The sequence below is a fragment of the Oryctolagus cuniculus genome, chromosome 2 (genome assembly GCF_964237555.1).
Source record: "Oryctolagus cuniculus chromosome 2, mOryCun1.1, whole genome shotgun sequence".
Lineage (NCBI taxonomy): Eukaryota > Metazoa > Chordata > Mammalia > Lagomorpha > Leporidae > Oryctolagus > Oryctolagus cuniculus.
In genome coordinates this window covers 87,720,693-87,741,549 of record NC_091433.1, presented here as the reverse complement: position 1 = coordinate 87,741,549, position 20,857 = coordinate 87,720,693, and the positions used below count along the sequence as shown (strand labels likewise).

Sequence of the window (20,857 nt, the reverse complement as noted above, 5' to 3'; positions counted from 1 at the left end):
CCCCTTCTCCTGGGCCCCCCTGCACCCTCCCACCCTCCCCCGCAGCAAAGCACGCGCGGCTGAAGCAGGAAGCGCAGTGAATGGGACACCGCCAGTCACAGCTTATGGACAACTGAACACGCCCCGGGCACCCAGCTCAGAGCCTTAATCCCTAGTGTTGTGTGTGTGTGTGTGTGTTTTTTTTCCAAACAGCAGTCCTACAGAGGTGATTGTTTACTTCCTTTTACAGGTGGAGACACGGAGGCACATTAGGTAATCTGCGCAAGCCCACCCCCGCCCCGCCCCGCCCCTCCCCGCCCGTCGGTCTCCCTCCCACCGCAGCGGTTTGGCCAGCTCTGCTGGGGCCGTGCGACCTTGGCCACTGAGGGGCCCAGTCCCCTCTTCGGCCGTCTCTGAACTCTGAATTCTGCACGCCCCGCCCTGGGCCAGTCCCGCCCTGGGCGGCGGGGGAGTCGGGGCCCCCGGAGCCGCGCAGGCCGGCCGGGAGCCCGCAGGTGCAGCGCCCGGGGGCGGGTCGGAGAGGGGGCGTGGCCGGACAGGGGCGTACCCGGGGGCGTGTCGCTGAGGGGGCTCACCCGGGGGCGTGGCCGGAAGCCTCAAAGTGCCCGGGCGGCGGGGCGAGCCGCAGAGAGCCGCTCGGCCGGGCCCCCGCGTTGTCACCATGTCCCTGGCGGCCTCGGCGGGCCGGGGCCCGGGGGCCTTGTGGTCCCCGACCCACGTGCAGGTCACGGTGCTACAGGCACGAGGTCTGCGGGCCAAGGGCCCCGGGGGCACTAGCGACGCGTACGCGGTGATCCAGGTGGGCAAGGAGAAGTACGCCACGTCGGTGTCCGAGCGCAGCCTGGGCGCGCCCGTGTGGCGCGAGGAGGCCACCTTCGAGCTGCCGCCGCTGCTGGCTTCCGGAGCGGCGCCCGCGGCCGCCGCCACCCTGCAGCTCACCGTGCTGCACCGCGCGCTGCTCGGCCTCGACAAGTTCCTGGGCCGCGCCGAGGTGGACCTGCGGGAGCTGCACCGGGACCAGGGCCGCCGCAAGACGCAGTGAGTGCGGGCCTGGCGGGGGAGCTTACCGAGCGGACCCTTGGCCCGCTTCGGCCGATCGTTGGATTCTCGCCTCTTCCAGTCCCGTGCGGCTGTCCCGCCCTGGCGCCCCCAGTCCGGGGGCCCCGGTGAGAGCAGGGCCGCGCGCCCGGCCCACGGAAGCACCAAGGCAGCCTTCGATGAGCCCAAACTGTGGGGGGGGGCAGACGCGGACTCGCGCTGGCCCACGGGGAAGACCTCCTGAGCGGCGGGGGCCAGGACCCCCAGCCCTAGAATCGAATCCAGGTGCAGAGTGGGCCGGGGGGGGAATGGGGAATGCACCCCGGCTTGGCGGATCCCACGCCCACTCCGCACCTGCCCAGGGAGCTGTTGTGCAGGGTTTGGCCCCGCAGCTGGAAGGCTACAACAATTTGCTCTTTGCCCTGGGATTCCCAAGAGATGGGTGGCTCCCAGGCCCGCCCCGGCTGATTAGAAGCCAGCTTTGCTTCTCTCTGGAGTTTGTCGAGTTCTTCTTTGTGGGCCTGTTGGTGGATGGCTGCTCCCCTGTGTGGGGCAGCAGGTTCTGTCCGGGTCAGGGAAACCTGGAGAAAACCCCCATACACTCCGAGACGTTACTGGTGAACTTGATCTCTTTCCCAGGTGTTTGGAAGGGCAGCACTTAACCGAATGGAACTTTTGGTTTTGTCCTGAGACCAGGCCCAGCCTTGATTAGATTCACTTCCGCCCGCTACCTCCCCCGACCCTGACTGTGCAAGCGAGTTGCTACTCGAACCCTAGGGTTTAGGAAGCTCCTGATTCCCTGAGCGTAGTTTAGATCTTCAGAGAGAGTTCTGGTTTTCCCACATGGGGGAGGCAGGAGACGCCGGAGGGTGTAGCTGCCCGGCTCCCTTCACTGTCGGCTGGCTGGGGTCGCAGTCCCGGATTCGCTCTTCTGAGTAGGGAATTCTGGGCTCCAGTCAGATAGCCAGCCTTGGCGTGAGTGTGGATGGAGCACCTTGCAGGCCATAACGTGAGCAGCGCCTCGCCAAGGAAGGGCCGAGCGATGGCAGCTCTCCATCCCGCCGGGGCCTTGGGTTGTTGGCTGATGGCCAAACTTGGTCTTGCCCCATCCCAGGGTGTGTGGATATGCACTTCCGTGTCTGCTGTGTCTCAGGGGAGTGCTGTGTGCCCTTGAGACGCAGGTGGATGTGGAGGGGGACTCTGGAGTCTCATGTCCGGTGTCCACTGTGGCTCTGACTCATTGTGTGGGGTTGCTCCATCTCGAGACACCCAAGTTTCCCTGTTTCTCAATGGGGCAGGGTTGCCACACATAATTGATGTTTGCAGGCTGCACTGGGCTCCTAGGGTCATGGGGGCTGGGCGTGGATTCAGAAGGCTCTGTGGCTGCTTGGTGAGAGGTGAAACCCCCTGCAAGCTCTTTGTCAGGGAGGGCTCAGTCTGCATCTGCGTGTCCCTCACCTTCTCCAGTGGGACCCTGAGGCTAGACGGTTATTGCTGGCTCGCCCGGGAGCTGATCGCCGCTCCGGCACTCCCGCCTTGTAGGGTGCTTAGCCGATGTTTCCTTGTAGCTGGAGCAAGGCTCCTTGGGTCCTCCGGGTAGACTTAACGGCTGGCTCCCCACCTTGTTCCCTGGGACTTGCCAAGGTGTGGGGTTGAGAGGGAGCGCCCAGTTAGACAGAGCCTGTGGGGTGTCCTGGCGTATCCCCGGGACAGCTCAGACTGAGACTGAGACAGCCCTGAGAAGCAGAAGTTTCCATGAAAGACACGGGCTGGGCTGGGCAAGTCACTGAAACTAGTTGTTAATGGTTTCACTCCCCTCTTAGATCTTATAAAAAACCAGAAACAAAACAAGCTAAAATCTTGGTGTGTAGATCATGTGCCTGTCTTTTTTTTTTTTTTAATATTTATTTATTTATTTGAAAGTCAGAGTTATGCTGAGAGAGAGAGAGAGAGAGAGAGAGGCCTTCCATCTGATGGTTCACTCCCCAATTGGCCGCAGTGGCTGGAGCTGCGCCAATCCGAAGCCAGGAGCCAGGAGCTTCTTCCGGGTCTCCCACGTGGGTGCAGGGGCCCAAGGACTTGGGCCATCTTCTACTGCTTTCCTAGGCCACAGCAGAGAGCTGGATGGGAAGTGGGGCAGCCGGGACTAGAACTGGCGCCCATATGGAATGCCGGTGCTTCAGGCCAGGGCGTTAACCCACTGCACCACAGCGCGGCCCCATGCCTGTGTCTCAATCTCTAGGGAAGAAGAGTTGCTGTCACAGAACGTGACTTCCCTGTGATCCACAGGCTGGAACGCCAGGCAGGAAGGGCCTCCTGCACTGAGAGCGCCTCTTGTTTTCTCCCAAGCTCCCACCTACTGTATTTACTTGGAGCCATGAGAATGTACTTTTTATCAAGACTCAGGACTCCCCGACTTCAGTTTTAGTGTGATGACACACACCTTTCAAACACCATCGGGAAGAGGGTGTGGCCCTTCTGTATAGGGAAAGAGGAAATGAATTGGTACCGGGGCTTACACATCTGTTCCAGCCCTGGGGTTTCAGTGGGCCTTGGTTAAATGAGAATGAGTTGGTACCGTGATCACAAACAGACGAGGGAGAACCAGTGACCCACCGACACCTTTGTTGGATCCCAAGAGCAACACACTGGGGAACTGGGCTCTTCAGGACAGATTAAAGTATGTGTCCAGCCTGGTTGACGGGAAGGCTAATTGTAACTGAATATGGTGACACTTAATATGGTGACAGTCCCGGTGGAGAGACTGAGGGAGGGAGGGAGGGTCATTTTTTTGCAGCTAGTGAATTCAGGTACACACGACAGGGTTCGCATGTCATCAGCAGGTTAGGTATTTTGGAGAGCTGTAATTGTAAGCAGAGGCCGGGATATATTGATGGAAAGCCGAGTCAGGAAAATGTAAGGGCTTTGTTTGTCTTGGAGAGTTACTCTTGCTGAGCACTGACTTCTGTGACTGGAACAGTCTAGCTCACAGACTGTCAGCAAGCGGCGTTCACCTGCCGGCTGCCTCAGCACACTTGGGTTTCTTCTGTTGGTAGCGAGCTGGAAAATCTGAGCGATGTTGTGACGGTGCAGTGTTTTCTTTCTTGGAGTTTCCCTTCGAGATAACACTGGGCCTTATTGGAAACCCTGCCGCATCTCCCGGAGACACAGTCCCCTCCCACGCCAGCGTGGGAGACGCACGGCTCAGGGCTCGAGACGGGCTGCTCTGGAATAAACAGCCTTGACCTGCTTAGAGCAACAGAGCGAAATGAGTAAACCCGGGAGTGACGTCAGAGCCGCTCAGGTGGCGGGCAAGAGGTGCCGTGGTTTTGGATGACATTAATTATGATTTCCTTTGTCAAGCAGTTAGCATGGAGAAAGCCGGCTTTCCGCCTTCTCGTCCCTCAAGTTCGTGCCTTCTTTTAGTAAACTTTTTTTTTCTAAAGATTTATTTTATTTATTTGAAAGACAGTTACAGAGAGAAAGGTAGAGTCAGAGAGAGAGAGGTCTTCCATTCTGCTGGTTCACTTCCCAGATGACCACAAAGGCCAGAGCTGAGCTGATCAGGAGCCAGGAGCTCCTTCCGGGTCTCCCATGCAGGTACAGGGGCCCAAGGACTTGAGCCATCTTCTACTGCTTTCCCAGGCCATAGCAGAGAGCTGGATCGGAAGAGGAGCAGCCGGAACTCAAACCGGCACCGATATGGGATACCGGCACTGCAGAATGGGGCTTTAACCCACTGCACCACAGCACCAGCCCCTTAGTATGTGTTTCTTAGCACCTCCTCCATGCCAGGTGCTGGCTATTCAGCATACGCAATGGTGAACAGGACAGGCCTGAGCCCTGCTTCCAGGAAGCTCAGAGCCTTGGGGGGTGGGGGCCGTGTGAAACCAGCACAGAAATAAATAACCATTTATCGTGCTGAGTACTGTGGAGCAAGAAAACAGGGCATCACAAAAGCAAAGAGTAGGAAGGACGCGATTAGAAGAAAGAGATTGCGGATAGCCCTCCCACCGCAGAGGGCTGAGGAAGGCAGAGGAATCTCTTTGGTACAGAGCAGAGGGACACAACCTGATGGAGCAGGAGCAGCCTGTGCAAAGGCCCTGTGGTAGCCACCCTGTGTACAATAAGGCCTAACAGGAAGTTGTGTTTTTATTTCAGAGGAATAGTAAGTCACCAAGTGTTAAAAGCCCAGGAGAGGCGTGATCTGATTTGTTTGTCAAAGACGACTGTGATCATTGGGGTGGAGAACAGATTGGAACCCGGCCTCGCCTGGGATCAGACCAACTGAGCGCTGTCTTGGTAGTCCTGGAGGTGGACGTGATGGCTGGGGAGAGGGAAAGGCGTGGGTGGGTTTCGGAGAGAAATCTGGAGGTTCACCTGTGATGGATTGGATGATGGACAGGAAGTGACCAATGAAATAAGAAAGCCTGGTGTTGACAGTGAACCAGGAAACGCAGCTGCTTTGTTCCCCAGCGGTCACCGTGAGACCAGGGTGAGGTCACCATTACACAGGCAGGCTGGGCAGTGGCACCCGTGTTGGCCAATGACTAGGAAACACGGCTGAGACAGGGTGTGCCTGTAAGTGGCTTCAAGGACGTATGTTTCAATACAGGCCGGCCTTTGTTTTGTTGTAATGGCATGGCTGACATAATTTCACGTAGGGGTTTTAGCACAGCTGATGAAGTCACAGGACTAAGAAAAGGAAAACAAGTAATAGACTAAAATGCTTCAAAAACCGGAAAATGGAATTAAAAAATAAATATCTTTCTGTGTGGGTGTTGTGTTGCAACAGGTGAAATTGCCACTTGGGACAGGCACATCTCGTAACTTTTCAGGCCCCAGTATTGTGGTGCAGTGCGTAACGCTGCCTCCTGCAGTGCTGGCACCCCTGTGGGCACCAGCTCAAGTTCGGCTGCTCCGCTTCCCATCCAGCTCCCTGCTAACGCACCTGGGAAAGCAGCAGAAGATGGCCCTAGTGTTTGGGCCCCTACACTCACTTGGGAGGCCCGGATGAAGCTCCTGGCTTTGGCCTGGCCCAGCCCTGGCCATTGCAGTCACTTGGGGGAATAAACCAGTACATGGAAGATCTGTCTCTCTTCCTCCTCTCTCTGTCACTCTGATTTTCAAATAAGTAAAATAAATATATTTTTTAAATTTCATTTTGGTCCAAAAAATTCTGAAATCCATGCAATGAGCAATCTTCAAAGGGCTCATGGAAAATATATATTGTGGAGCCAGCACTGTGGCGCAGCAGGTTAAAGCCCCGGCCTGTGGCTCCAGCATCCTATATAAGTGCCTGTTCGAGTCCCAGCTGTTCCACTTCCAGTCCAGCTCCCTGATGATTTGCCTGGGAAAGCAGTGGAAGGTGGTCCAAATCTTTGGGCCCCTGCACCCACATGGGAGACCCGGAAGAAGCTCCTGGCTCCTGGCTTTGGATCGGCCCAGCTCTGGATTTTGTGGCCACTTGGGGAGTGAACCAGCAGATGGAAGACTCTCTCTCTCTTCTTTCTCTCTCTCTGTCACTACCTCTCTCTGTAACTCTGTCTTTCAAATAAATAAAATAGATTTTTTTAAAAAGAACATGTATATTGTGGGGAAAAAAACCCTGAGATTTCAAAACTTTTTTACAGCCAAATGAACTTACCTTTTAATTCCACCTTTCCCTTTTTTTGAGTCATCCTTGAATAACCTTAGGAAAGCCAAGCCCTTGGATGCAAACCACAGCTGTGGAGGTGAGGGAGCCATTTGAATGTTTTTCACACTCCATACTGGAGTGCAGATGGAGTCTCGGCAACTCCGTTTCCAATCCAGCTCCTTGCTACTGTGCCTGGGAAGGCAGCTGATGGTGGCTCAAGTGCTTGGGCCCCTGCACCCGTGTGGGAGACCTGGAAGAGGCTCCTGGCTTCTGGCTTCCGATCAGTTCAGCTCTGGCCTTTGCCGCCATTTAGGGAGTGAACCAGTGGATGGAAGACCTCTCTCTCACTCTGGCTCTCTCTCTCTGTAACTCTTTCAAATAAGGACCGGGCGCCTCAAGCAAAGGGCAACAGTGCCTGGCGGGGCCTGGGGGGGGTGTGTTTCTACAGGGGCGTCGCCACCTACAGCACCAGTCCCGTGGGGTTTCCCACGGGAAAGCCCCTTGAGTTTTTGGTTTTGTTTTTTGCTATCATTTGCTATTAAAACAGGATTTAAAAAGGCTTTCCGTATGCGTTTCTTTTTTCTCCTCCTCTGGACTGACTGTGATCACAAGATAAATTGCAGATGGTCTGCTCCTCGCCAGAGCCCCATCCCAAGGGCTGTGTGATGGGCCGAGGAGCGGACTGCGTGTTCTTTGATGTTAGTTGTGCTGAAGTTTCTTAGCTCGCTTTTGGACTGACCAACTGACCAAGGCATGATGAACCAAACGATTGTCTTTTTTTTCCTCCCTCTTTTTTTTTTTTTTTTTTTTTTTAAAGAGACATTTCTTTGAAAGGAACAGTTAGAGAGGGAGAGGGAAGGAGGTGGGGAGAGACAGAGACATCCATTGTTCACCCCAAAAATGGCAACAGCCAGGGCTGGGCCAGGCCAAAGCCAGGAGCTGGGAACTCCATCCTGGTCTCCCACATGGGTGCAGGGGCCCAAGCTCTTCAGGCCCATTAGTAGGGAGCTGGATCAGAAGCAGAGCAGCTGGGATTCAAACCAGTGCTCTTATGGGGTGCAGGCAACACAGGCGGTGGTTTAACCTGCTGCACCCCAATGTGGGCCGTTCTCGTTTCATTTTTAAAATTTCTACGTGAGGACCCCACGGCTGCCCTTAGAAACTGTTCTATGGCAGACCACGTACAATGCTTCAGTGGCGTGTACGCTTGGGCAAGAGGTGGACACCAGGTCCCATAATAGAGTATTAACATTTGTGGCTTTTTTAGGGAAGGCCAAGCTTTATGAAGAACTCGTGAATAGGTGATTGCAGGAGTGATAGAATTCCATGCTTGAAATGAGTTAATTTGGGGCCAGCACTGTGGCATAGTGGACAAAGCCGGCATCCCATATGGGCGCTGGTTTGAGTCCCGGCTGCTCCATTTCCCATCCAGCTCTCTGCTGTGGCCTGGGAAAGCAGAGGAGGATGGCCCGAGCCCTTGGATTCCTGCACCCACATGGGAGACCCCGATGAAGCTCCTGGCTTTGGCCTGACCCAAAAACCAGCAGATGGAAGATCTCTCTCGCGTGCTCCCCCCTTCCTCTCACCTCCCCCTCCCTCTCCCCTTCCCTTTCTGTATCTCAGCCTTTCAAATAAATAAAATAAATCTTTTTTAAAAAGTGAGTTCATTTTTCTTAGAGAATCGTAGACTCTTGGCCCTTTATATTTTCTAAGTCTTCTCTTGGAAGGAACTTGTGATTGCTTTCCACTTAGAAAACCTGTGTTGACAGCTGCTTATCAGATGATGGAGAGACTGAGGGTTGAGCAGCTGAATTTGTGAACTTAGAGGCCCTTAGACGTAGGTTTGATTTTGGTTTCCGATTCTCCCAGGCTCCCCAAATTGAAAAGGCTTGGGCCCACCTCAGCGCAGAGACTTTGGAGGTCTGGAGGGATGAGTGGAAAAATCTGACGCATCACAACCTCTGGGGAAATAACCCAAAAGGTATCAGTACCTTGGGAGCCTTGAAGAAGCTGTTGGGAAGGCTTGGGTCTGTCCTGTGATGTCCACAGGCCCCTGCCCACCTGGCCCCTGGATGGCTGTGACCGGAAGTCCCTGACTCAGATGCGCCAGTCAGTGGTGCGAATGAAGAGGAGGAGGAAGAGTTTAATGAAGAAGAGGATGAGGTGAAGATGTAGAAGGGAGAGAAGAACTTGGGAACTATGAAGATGAAGACCAGAAGCAGAGAGTCCAGCATTGTGGTACCGTGGGTTACGCCACTATGGGCCCCAGTTCACGCTTTACCCGGCCACCGCACTTCCAATCCAGCTCCCTGCTAATGCACCTGGGAAAGCAGTGGAGGATGGCCCAAGTGCTTGGGCCCCTGCACCCACGTGGGAGACTGGGATGGAGTTTCTGGCTCCTGGCTTCAGCCTGGTTTAGCCCCAGATGATGTGGCCATATAGGTAGTGAACCAGTGAATGGAAGCTACGGAAGCTCACTCTGTCCCTCTCTGTAACTCTGCCTTTCAAGTAAATAAATAAATCTTAACTAAAGAGAAAGCAGGAAAGGTAAAAAGAGGAAGAGGGAAACAAGATGGAGATGAGTAAGACCCTGGAGTACCTGCAGAACCAGAGCTGCTCAGGATGGGTCGCACTGCTCCTGGATTTGATAGGTGTGTTTGTTTTGTAAGACAGGTGTGATACAAACTCCAGGACACCCACCCCCGAAGAGTGGGCGCTGTGACGCTCTGCTCCCGCCACGTCGCCCTGCTTGCTCAGGCTCCTGCCAGCAAGCCTATAACTGCAGTTAGGTTTTCCTGCGTCACAGTGGCTGTGATTGATTGGTGGGTGACCGCCGGGGCTACCACTTCCCCCGAGGCTGTAATGGCGTTTTTACTTTCTGTACACCCCAAAAGCTTTGCATATCAAAACCTTTTTTTTTTTTGAGGCCAAAAGAAAACATGTCTTGGTTCTTCAGCTACTTAAGCAAATTGCACCCTCTTGCCCTGTGAGTTTGGGAGCCCTCGGTTTCCCGTCTCCCACCTAGGAAGAAACGCTGGAGGATTCTGAGGGTCACTGTGTGTTCTGCTAAGCCACAGAAAGCGTACGCTGACCAGGATGCTCATAAAATTCTCGCATATTTTTTAACTTGGAAGAAATGATGTAATACAAACCAATTTTGTGAGTCTTTTCCTGCCTTTTTCAAATGAAAATAATTTTTATTTACATTTGATGGATAGTACAGCCAGAACTGTCGGTATCCTAAATTCTCTTTCGAGAGCTCACCTGAATCCGTCGATTAACCAGGGCTGGCCTTGGGGTGCAGCGGGTTAAGGCACCCCTTGCAGTGCCAGCATGCCATGTGGGTGCCGCTTCCAGCCCTGGCTGCTCAGCTCTAATCCAGCTCCCTGCTGATGTGCCTGAGATGCCACAGATGATGTCCCATTTACCTAGGCTGCTGCCCCCATGGGGAGACCTGGATGGCCTTGTGTTCCAGGCTCCTAGCTTCAGCCTGGCCCAGTGCGCCCACTCTCTCTCTCTCTCTCTCTCTCTCTCAATATCTCTCCCTCTCTCCCTCTCTCTCCCTTCTCCCCCCTTCCCCATCACTCTGCCTTTCAAAGACATAAATATCTTTTAGAAAAATGTAAAGGAAAAGAACTTTAAAAAAATTTTATAAAAAGGTAATGGTCAGATTAACAAAGGATTGAATCGATTTTTCTAAACAACATTAAACTTCTAACGTGTATTTTGACCTACGCTCTCCCCTCCACCATGTCATTTACCTGTCCTTAGGATGGCTTCTGGTGGCTGCAAGTATGGATGTCTCCCCTGACATTCTGGGTCAGTGCACCGAGTCACAGCCGCTCCGTGCTCAAATGACTGGCAGGCCTTCCAAGCAGCTGCTGGTGGCAGAGGGCAGGGGCCGGGGAGGCAGGGCCAGCCCAAGGCCACTTCTACACGCAAAGTCGGGTGATGCTGTTGAGTGACAAGACCTGTCAAACCTCAGGGTTGTCATAGAGCGCACACGTGGTGCAAACACTTCTGTCGCTGGCTGCTGCACGTGGCTTCTTGGGCCTTTCCCCCAAGCAGAACCACCCCTCTTCTGCCACCTTTTCAGAGGGTCTGGGTGGCTGACCACGTGATGCTCAGCATCACAGTGACCCCCCGGCGGGGAGGACCATCCACGGACCGATTTTTTTTTTTTTTTTTGACAGGCAGAGTGGACAGTGAGAGAGAGAGACAGAGAGAAAGGTCTTCCTTTTGCTGTTGGTTCACCCTCCAATGGCCGCCACAGCCGGCGCGCTGCGGCTGGCACATCGCGCTGACCTGAAGGCAGGAGCCAGGTGCTTCTCCTGGTCTCCCATGGGGTGCAGGGCCCAAGCACTTGGGCCATCCTCCGCTGCACTCCCTGGCCACAGCAGAGAGCTGGCCTGGAAGAGGAGCAACCGGGACAGAATCCGGTGCCTGACCGGGACTAGAACCCAGTGTGCCGGCGCCGCAAGGCGGAGGATTAGCCTACTGAGCCATGGCGCCGGCCATGGACCGATTTTTGAAGAAGTCTCTTCATCCGAGCCAGATGAGCTGGTCCTGCCTCCCCCACACCGGCGCAGGCCTGGGCGCACCTGAGGCCACAGTCCCCTGTGTCGTGGTGCCTGGTTACTGCAGGATGACTCAGGCTGCAAGTCCCACTTGAGATCTGACCTGAGAAAGGGGCCGGGGGGATGTAGGCAGTCCACCCTGACCCTGGAGCCTGGGCTGGCTCCGGACATCCCTGGAGACTGACACACATGGAAGGAACGAGGTGGTGGCCCCCGGGGCTCTCCATGTCTCCCATAGCCACCCGCGCGCTCTCATCGCGCTGAGTCCCGACCAGTGCAGAACTGTGCCCAGCAAAGGGAGTGTCCTCGCCTGCTGTCTGTCCCGAGGGACGGCGGGCCTCTGGGGCCCCTGCGCTGCCCGAGTGAGTGCACGGCTGGCTCTCTCAGTGCGCGCGCCCGCCGCCCTCAGGAATGTGGGCGGGGAGAAACTCACTTCTGTTCTCACCGACCGTCTGCCCCGTCTGCCGCTGGGAGTCTGTTTCTGACATTCCAGGCAGTCCTTGCACCGCCCGGCACTGCCCTGCCGCATTCCAGGGAAGCACCCCTCCTGGGGCCCTGGGGTCAGCTTCCCCTGGGTTTTAGAGGACTGGGCACGGTTGGGTGGTTCTAGCTGTCCCCTGGAGATTCCACGGTGGGGACGCAGGCACCTGCGGTTCCCCAGCGGCTGCAGGGGAAGCAGATGCCTCCCCTTCGGGGACACAGACCCCTGTGCCGGCCTTACCTATACCTGGTTCATTCATATTCTCTCTCTCTCTCTGGCTCTTGCTCTCACCCTCGCCCTTGCCCTTGCTCTCTCCCTCTCTCGCTCTTGCTCTCACACACATTCCCTTATTTCTGTTTGTAAGACATCTTTCTCAAAGTCTACAAGACTTAAGCAACATTTTGTATATATTTTAACTGTTGCCGTATCTTATGTGTGACCCCCCCACACCAAAACAAAAAACAAACAAACAAACAAAAAAACAAAAAAAACACACTTAAACCAAAAAGGAGCAGCCTATTTAGATAAGGGACATTTTTGCTTGTTTATGCCCGGGCTGTCACTTAGAAGGGAATGACCCTGATAACAGCAGTATCTCTGCAAGGAGGCCTGAGGACCAGGAAGACTGGACTTTCCATTTTATACCACTCTGTGTGATTTGACTATTACCCTATGCCTCTTAGTACTTAAAAACATCGTTCATCTAAATTTCTCTGTTACTTTCTACATAGTCAGAGATCCTTTTTTAATTTCCGAAGGACTGAGTTTTAATTAAAAGTAATTTTTTTAATTTTATTTATTTGACAGGCAGAGTTACAGACAGTGAGAGGGAGAGACAGAGAGAAAGGTCTTCCTTCGTTGGTTCACCCCCCAAATGGCCACTATGGCCAGAGCTACGCTGATCTGAAACCAGGAGCCAGGTGCTTCCTCCTGGTCTTCCACACTGGTGCAGGCGCCCAAGCACTTGGGCCATCCTCCACTGCCTTCCCGGGTCACAGCAGAGAGCTGGACTGGAAGAGGAGCAACCGGGACTAGAACCTGGCGCCCATATGGGATTCCGGTGCCGCAGGCGGAGGATTAACCAAGTGAGCCACGGCGCCGACCCCCAAAGTAATTATTTTTTATATACAAGGACCCTTTGGTTTTTGCGTGTCTGTGGTAGGTTGCAGGATATTTTCTGAATATGGGCTTAAAAATAAACTTGCTGCCTCGGGATTATGGCTTTCTCTCTGCACCCTGCCCTTTGGACCAGGGACTCGGACCCAACCCTGATTTCGGAGATAACCCAAGCTTTCTGGGCCTGGGGGAGAGGCAGTGGTGGGCACGCCCAGGCTGCCGTCACATGCTGCAGGGGGGTGACGTGGGGAGCTCATTATTTGTGAACCGCGTCCGTGGGGTGCAGGAACGGAAAAGCCGAACCGATCTTCAACGCTCAGACCCACCGCCGCGTTGCAGCTCGGGATGTCTCGCGGAGAGCTGTTTCCCCGACATGGATCTCAGTCAGCTCAGCAGGTCCTGCCTCTGTCACGTGATGAGGATAACACCGCAGACACAGATGACACCTCTGTAGCAAGCGCTTTTTCAAGTTCCAGCGCTCACACAGGACGCTCAGCGGCCTGAGGTTCAGCCTGCATCTCCCACCCTCCCGCAGCCAGGCCCTGCGGCTCCGGGAGTTTGCTTGGGAAAATAAGCAGCAAGATTCTGCCAGGCTTCTGTTGGGCACCTCCTGCTGGTGTTAGACGTTTCCAGAACCAATCCCACTGGGCTTCCTGGGCGCTGGACCTCGGCAGCAGGTGGCGAGGATCCTGGGGTGGGCTGTAGCTTCAGAATACAACACCTGGGCATCAGTCCTTTCTGAGGGAAGCAGCCCTGAGCCCAGGAACCAGCTGACAGCCGCCTCCAAGGAGCCTGGGGTGCTTCTGCACGGGCGGGCGAGGCTGGCTAGGCGTCCCCGTCTCCGCCATCCCCGCCGCCTGCCCACTAGGTCATCTGAGCCTGCTCTTCACTTCCACACCTTTTCCTTTCAAGTGCCCACAACGGGTGTTTACAAAAGCCAAACACCCTTCATCGCCAAGGCAACCGTGTACCACGTGCCCAGAGGGGAAAAATACAAATAATCCTCTCAGCATCTAACCGACAAATATGCAAACCATCCCAGGCCGGGTCCCTGAGAATGGGGTTGCCTGGGGGCTGTTCAAGAGGACCTTTTAGCTTCTGGGACCGTCGCGCCCCTCCCCCACCCGAAGATTTTTGTGAAACCCGAAAAGCTGTCCCTGAAATTAGAAATTGAAATGAGAAAGTCAAACTCTCCTCAAAAGGAACTGAGCGGTGAGCCCTCCACTCCTTGTGTTCCAAAAGATGGGCCATGGAAGACAAACGAGGGGATTTAAGTTACGGTGGGAATCTGGGTGGATGCGAAGGAGCAGGAGCTTTGGGGAAATGCAGAGCTGATGCGGGGTCCTGGCCGTCCCCATAGCAGTGTGCAAGGCCTAGGATCCAAGAATCTAACTTCTGAGTGTCAGTGTACGCGTCTGTAAAGTGGGTACGCTGTCCACCCCAAGCCATTCTTGGAGCCGTACATGCACCGTGCCAGGTGTGCCATGGGTGCTGTGGATGGGTGAGGTTTCTACCCTCCTCTGTCCCCCCTGACCTGCCCTGTGAGCGAGCCCCTGCTGAAGGTGAAAGAGGAAGTTGTGCTCATGTGGGCAAAACCATCATTTCCTTAAAGTCTGGCCCTCGGCTCTTGCAAAGTAGGTCACTGAAAAAATGTCAGGATGTGGGTTCTGAGTCTGAGAGGTAGCGGGCAGCCAGGCCTACGGAGGCCGGGCAGGTGCTCGGCCCCCAATGGTCCTGCCTTGGTGGAGCACACGTTCCCCTCTGGTCTGCCGAAGATACCTACTGGGCTCCCAGGAAGGTGGACGCCGTGGGTTGGGGTGGCCTTGTGGCGTGTGCTGCAGTTGCTTGCAAGTGGCCGAGTGAGATATCTGAATCAGGTTTGCATTGCCCCTTTTTCTAATGATTCGGCTAAGGAAGAATACTTGCCTTCCAGTGTCTCCCTGTCTTTTACTGCGGCAACATACACGTAACATAAAAGTCACGTGGGAGCCGTCTTAGGTGCACAGCTGTGACCTCACACCCGTATGCATCCTCGTGTGGTTGGCACCGCCAGTCCACCGCCAGGACTGCTCCATGTCTCCGGCTCGGGCTCTGTGCCCCTCAAACACTGACTCCCATTTCCCACCCTGCCAGCCCCTGGCAGCCACCATCCTGCTTTCTGTCTCCGCGAATTTGACTACCTGGAGTAGTTCATGTACGTGGAATTATGTTGTATTTGTCACTTTATGACACATTTATTATTATTTTTTAAAGATTCGTTTACTTCTTTGGAAGGCGCAGTTACACACAGAGAGAGGGAGAAAAGGAGACATCATCTATTTGCTGGTTCACTCCCCAAATGACCGCAACAGCCAGGCAGGCTGAAGCCAGGAGCCAGGAGCTTCTTCAGGGTCTCCCATGCGGGTGCAGGGGCCCAAGCACTTGGGCCATCTTTCACTGCTTTCCCAGGCCATTAGCAGGGAGGTAAATTGGAAGTGGAGCAGCCAGGACTTGAATTGGTGCCCATATGGGATGCTGCCACAGAGCTGGCCCCATGTTTATTATTTTTTTAAAATTAATTTTGCGGGGCCAGTGCTGTGGCACAGTAGGTTAATTCTCTGCCTGCAGTGTTGGCATCCTATATGGGTACCAGTTCTAGTACCGGCTGCTCCACTTCCAATCCAGCTCTCTGCTGTGGCCTGGGAAAGCAGTAGGAGATGGCCCAAGTCCTTGGGCCCCTGCACTTGCATGGGAGTCCTGGAAGAGGCTCCTGGCTTCAGATCAGCCCAGCTCCAGCTGTTGTGGCCATTTGGGGAGTGAACCAGTGGATAAAAGACCTCTCTGTCCCTTTCTCTGTCTGTAACTCTAACTCTCAAATAAATAAAACCTTTAAAAAAAAATCAGTTTGCTTGAGAGGCAGAGAGAGAGAGAGAGAGAGAGAGAGAGAGAGAGGTTGTCCATCTACTGGTTCATTCCCCAGTTGGCTGCAACGGCCGGAGCTCTGCCGATCGAAGCCAGGAGCCAGGAGCTTCTCCTGGGTTTCCCACGCAGGTGCAGGGCCCAAGGACTTGGGCCATCTTCTACTGCTTTCCCAGGCCATAGCAGAGAGCTGGATCGGAAGTGGAGCAGCTGGGACCCAAACGGCACCCATATGGGATGCTGCATTGCAGGTGGCAGCTTTACCTGCTATGCCACAGAGCCAGCCCCCCCCCCACCTTTTTTCATTTTTAACTGTGTCTTTTTCAGTTATTCTTTAAAGAAGAGAGAGCAAGAGAGAAAGTATCTTCCATCTGCTGATTACTACCCAAATGCTTTCAATGACTGGGGCTGGGCAGGGGCCGGAGCTGGGAGCTGGGAACATAATCTGCATCCCCCATGGGGTAGCAGGAGCCCAGTGACTGGAGTCATCTCACCTCCTCCTGGGGTCTGCATTGCTGGGCGGCCGCAGTCAGGAGCCGGAGTATCAAGCCCAGGTACTGTGCAGTGGGAGGCAGGCACCTAACTGAAGGGCTCAGTACCTGTCCCTCTCTGAGATCCACCTGTAAGCTCCAGTGCCACTTTCTTAGCTGTTTGCGCATAATCTCTGCGTCCTTACTCTGTTGAGGAAACATACATGGATCAGAAGTGATTTGATGGAATGTCTGTCTCTTTATCTTTAGAAATAGCTCTTTGTTGAATCAGGGTTTTAGGGGATCATACACTAAGTAGTACATCAGATGTCGTCATTGCCGTCTCAGAAATGAGAACTCAGGGCCACCACTGTGGCATAGCGGGTAAAGTCGGCACCTGTAACACCGGCATCCCGTATGGGCGTTGGTTCATGTCCTGGCCGCTCCACTTCCAATCCAGCTCCCTGCTAATGCACCTGGGGAAAAAGCAGCAGCAGATGGCCCAAGTGTGTAGGCCCCTGCCACCCACGTGGGAGACCTGGACGAAGTTCCAGGCTCCTGCTGGCCTGGCTGTTGCGGCCGCTTGATGAGTGAACCAGCAGATGGAAGATCTCTCTCTGTCTCTGTCTCTCTAACTCTGACTTTCAGATAGATACATAAATAAATACATCTTAATAAATAAATAACAGCACAGGTTCTGCCCTCAGCCGGTAAAGAGAAAGGCTAACTCGTGTGTGTGTGTGTGTGTGTGTGTGTACGAGGTTGGTAGAGCAGAGAGGAGGGACCGTCACTGGGAGGTGGGGCATTGTTTCGGGCACTTCTGTCCCAAGGTGACCCCTCACCTGTCTCCCTTTAGGTGGTACCGCTTGAGATCCAAGCCTGGCAAGCAGGACAAGGAGCGAGGGGAGATCGAGGTGGACATCCAGTTCATGAGGAACAGCATGACGGCCAGCATGTTCGACCTGTCCGTGAAGGACAAGTCTCGGAACCCATTCGGGAAGCTCAAGGACAAGATCAAAGGCAAGAGCAAGGACAGCGCCTCCGACACCGCCTCGGCCATCGTCCCCAGCACGATGGCCTCCGCGGACAGCGACGACGAGGCTCCTTCCAAAGACAAGAAGAAGAAGTCCAAGATCAAGACCTTGTTTTCCAAGTCGAACCTGCAGAAGACACCGCTCTCCCAGTCCATGTCTGTCCTGCCGACCTCGAAGCCGGACAAGGTGCTGCTGCGCCCCGGGGACTTGCAGTCCCGCTGGGGCGATGAGGATGAGGACGAGCCCTCCTCTGCCGCCGACGGTGAGTCCCTGCCTCCTCCGCCCCTGGTCTCTCTGCCCTCGTCCATTGTGCTTTGAGAGGGAGACCAATCTGGAGATCTTTATTCAGCTCCCCAGTCCCTAAAATGATGATGGTGACGGGTAATCTCAGCAAAGAGGCCAACTCGATTTCTTTCTTAAAATTTTTATTTATTGGGGCCAGCATTTTTAAGCCATTTGCAACACTGGCATCCCATATGGGCACCAGTTCGAGACCCAGCTGCTCTACTTCTGATCCGGCTCCCTGCTAATGCTCATGGGAAGGCAGCAGAAGGTGGCTGCACCCACATGGGAGACCCAGAAGAAGCTCCTGGCTGCTGGCTTTGGCCTGGCCCAGCCCTGACCGTTGTGGCCATTTGGGAAGTGAACCAGCAGATGGAAGATCTCTCTGTCTGTCTCTCCCTCTCTCTGTAACTCTGCCTGTCAAATAAATAAATAAATCTTAAATTATTTATTTCAAAGGCAGAGAGAGAGAGCGAGCTCTCATTCACAGGTTCACTCCCCCTCCCCAAGTGCTCACAATGGCTGGTGCTGGACCAGGCTAAAGCCAGGAGCTGGAAACTCAGTCTAGGTCTCTCCCATGGACAGCAGAGACCCAAGTACTTACACCCTCACCTGCTGCCTCCCAGAGTGTGTGTTGGCAGGAAGCTGGAGTCAGGAGTGTAGCCAGCACTTGAATCCGGCCTTCTCAGGTGGGATGCAGGTGCCCCAAATGGCATCTCTACCTCTGTGCAAACACCTGCCCCTGACTCTGTTTCTGAGCCCTTCGGTTTCTGAAAAAGTATAAACTCTCTTCCCAAAATGTCCTGCTCTGTAATTTATGCACGTTAGTCCCAGCTTTTGGAGCTGACCAAATGAGTACATCCCGAGTTGTCTGTTGTTGTTTTAAGGCTAAAACCTAGAACCTTATGGTAGATCTGATATTCCATTCATTCATCGGGTAGTATTCAACCCCATGGGATACATCCCTAATGGCACCTAGGGACTCTCATGCCCTTAACTCTGAATTACTTGTGCATTTGACCTGTTTGCTAGATGTCAGTACCACCACCCCCTGCACGTCTTAGGGAAACAAAAATATGTATCAAGGGGCAGGAGTGTGGCCTGGAGGTTCAGGCTGCTGGTTGCATTGCATCCCATGTCATGGTTTGACGCCTGCTCTGGCTGCCGACTCCAGCGTGCTGCTCATGCAGACCTGGGAAGCAGTGGTGATGGCTCCAGCGGTTGGGCCCCTGCCACCCACATAGGAAACCTGAACTGAGTTCCTAGCTCCCAGCTTTGGCCAAACCCTGTTCCTGCTGATTCGATCCCCAAATAGCTGCAGCAGCTAGAAGTGGACCAGGCCAAAGCCAGAAGCCAGAAACTCCATCCAGGTCTCCCACATGGGAGGCAGGGGCCCAAACACCTGGGCCGTCAACTGCCGCCTTCCCCAGGTGCATTAGCAGAGAGCTGGATCGGAAGCAGAGCAGCCGGGACTCAAACCGGGACCCCAAACAGGACGGCAGCCCCTGGCTTACCCCGCCCCATGCTCCCCTTGTTTTTCCTCCCGCAGTCACGTCTCACAAGAGAACAGCCAGTGCAGATCCGAAACAGCTGAGCCAGATCAACTTCAGCCTCCCCTTCCTCAGCGGCCTTCGGTCTAAAAATGATGTCTTGTCTCGCTCGAACGTCTGTATCAACGGGAGCCACGTGTACCTGGAGCAGCCGGAAGCCAGGAGCGAGACCAAGGACAGCAGCGCCTCATCCTCGCCATCCCCCCAGGGCTTCCGGAAGAAGCGTCTGTTCTCATCCACCGAAAACCTGGCCTCCAGGCCGTGGAAGGAGCCTGGCGATGGAGGCGGGGCGGCTGCCGACCGGTGGTTCTCTGAGTCCCCCGCCCCGGACGCTGGGAAGGCCATGACCCTGCCGTCCTACCGACCGCAAGTCACTGGGGATGCCCAGGAAGACAGGGCTCTGGCCAGCATGGAGGCTGCAAGAGAAACCCAGGAGGGCAAGAAACAGGAGAGCAAGAAGGCCTCTTTGCTGTCTCTGGTGACGGGAAAGAAGGACGCAGCGAAGGGCGGCGAGGGCGAAAGCAAGGAGAAGGAGGGCAAGCTGGGGCCCACGGGGGATGCTGCGGCTGCTGCCTCCGCTCAGGGCCATGCCCTGAACCCCTTTGAAGATGTGCAGATTACAGAAGCCGAAGCCGACCCAGAGTCCCAGGCTGGACCAAAGCCGCCCGTTCCCACGCCGAGGGCGCTGCAGACCAAGGCCGTCAAGCCCCGGTGAGTGTGGGTCCCCTTCCCGCCGGGCCCTTCCGCCCTTGTGGCCTGGCACTCAGCAAGCCCTGCCTTCTGCCCTTGGAGCAAACCTGGCACTGTCCCCCGGGGGTACTCCACCGCCTGCCTGCCTGTCCTAATTGCGTTGACACTCCCCTAGCCCAGAGCCACTGCCTGGCAGGCGTGGCGTGTCCATCTCCTGTGTCCGATGAGCTATCCCAGTGGAATGCGTGATTTGCAGCAGGCCCCGAGCGGTCCAGATCAGGAGTAGTAGCTGTGCGCTGCGGCATGTGCCGAAGCCTTGCCGATTAAATTCTCAACGGACGTTTCCCTGGGAGGGAGGCACGTCCTTGCGCACTGTTGATCTGAAAGGCACACACAGAGGGAGAGGCAGGCAGGCAGAGCTCTCCTATCTGCTGGTTCACTCCTGCGTGCCTGCAGCAGCTGGAGCTGGGAGCCAGATTCTTATCTGGGTCTCCCACGTGAGTGGCTGTGACCCAGGCCTGTCAGGTCACTGCCTGCCCCAGGCGTCCCTGAGGGAGGCGTCCCAGGGTGTATATCAGCAGGAAGCTACAGTGAGGAGTGCACCCAGGCACGCCACTGTAGGATGCAAGTGTCCCAGGTGGCATCTCAGCTGCTGTGCCAAGTGCCCGCCCACCCTTGCGCATGCCTGGTGCTGGGGTGCTGGTGCCTGCGACGGTTCTCTGTGTGTTTCCTCCTCCGCCCCTGGTTGCATGAGCCTGCGTGCCCTTGAGGCTTCTGCTTCTGCTTTTCTGAGGTCTTGGGGGCGAGAGACTTGTTTTTTGGAGCTTCTGCCTCCTTGGACCTGACACGTACAGACGTGTGCATGCACGCACGGTTCCTCTTCTGTCTCTGCCTGCTGCTTCATGGTACCCCACTCACGGTGTTGAAGGCCAGGGCTTGTGTGTGGTCACCTGGAGAAACCGCAGGCTGCTGCCCTCCTGGGTCTTTCCTTGCTCTGTGGGGCAGGCCCGCTCGGTCACAGAAGTGCCCTTCTGTGTGTCACGTGTCGGTGCCTCTTCCCTAGCCGTCTTTAAGAGAGAGCCT

At 55.1% G+C, this 20,857-nt stretch overlaps 1 protein-coding gene across 2 annotated transcripts in view; it reads left to right on the top strand.

Moving 5' to 3' along the window:
- The first annotated feature begins 592 nt into the window (after positions 1–592).
- RAB11FIP1 (RAB11 family interacting protein 1) overlaps positions 593–20,857 on the top strand; it is a 29,974-nt gene continuing 9,709 nt past the window's right edge. Inside the window, exons 1-3 of one of the 2 annotated variants that reach the window (XM_051832365.2) lie at positions 593–1,038; positions 17,075–17,514; positions 19,084–19,795. In XM_051832365.2, coding sequence (XP_051688325.2) covers positions 662–1,038; positions 17,075–17,514; positions 19,084–19,795 — 1,529 coding nt within the window. In that variant the 5' untranslated portion in view covers positions 593–661. The remainder of the gene's footprint in view (positions 1,039–17,074; positions 17,515–19,083; positions 19,796–20,857) is intronic. The other variant, XM_051832366.2, reaches the window with a different exon arrangement.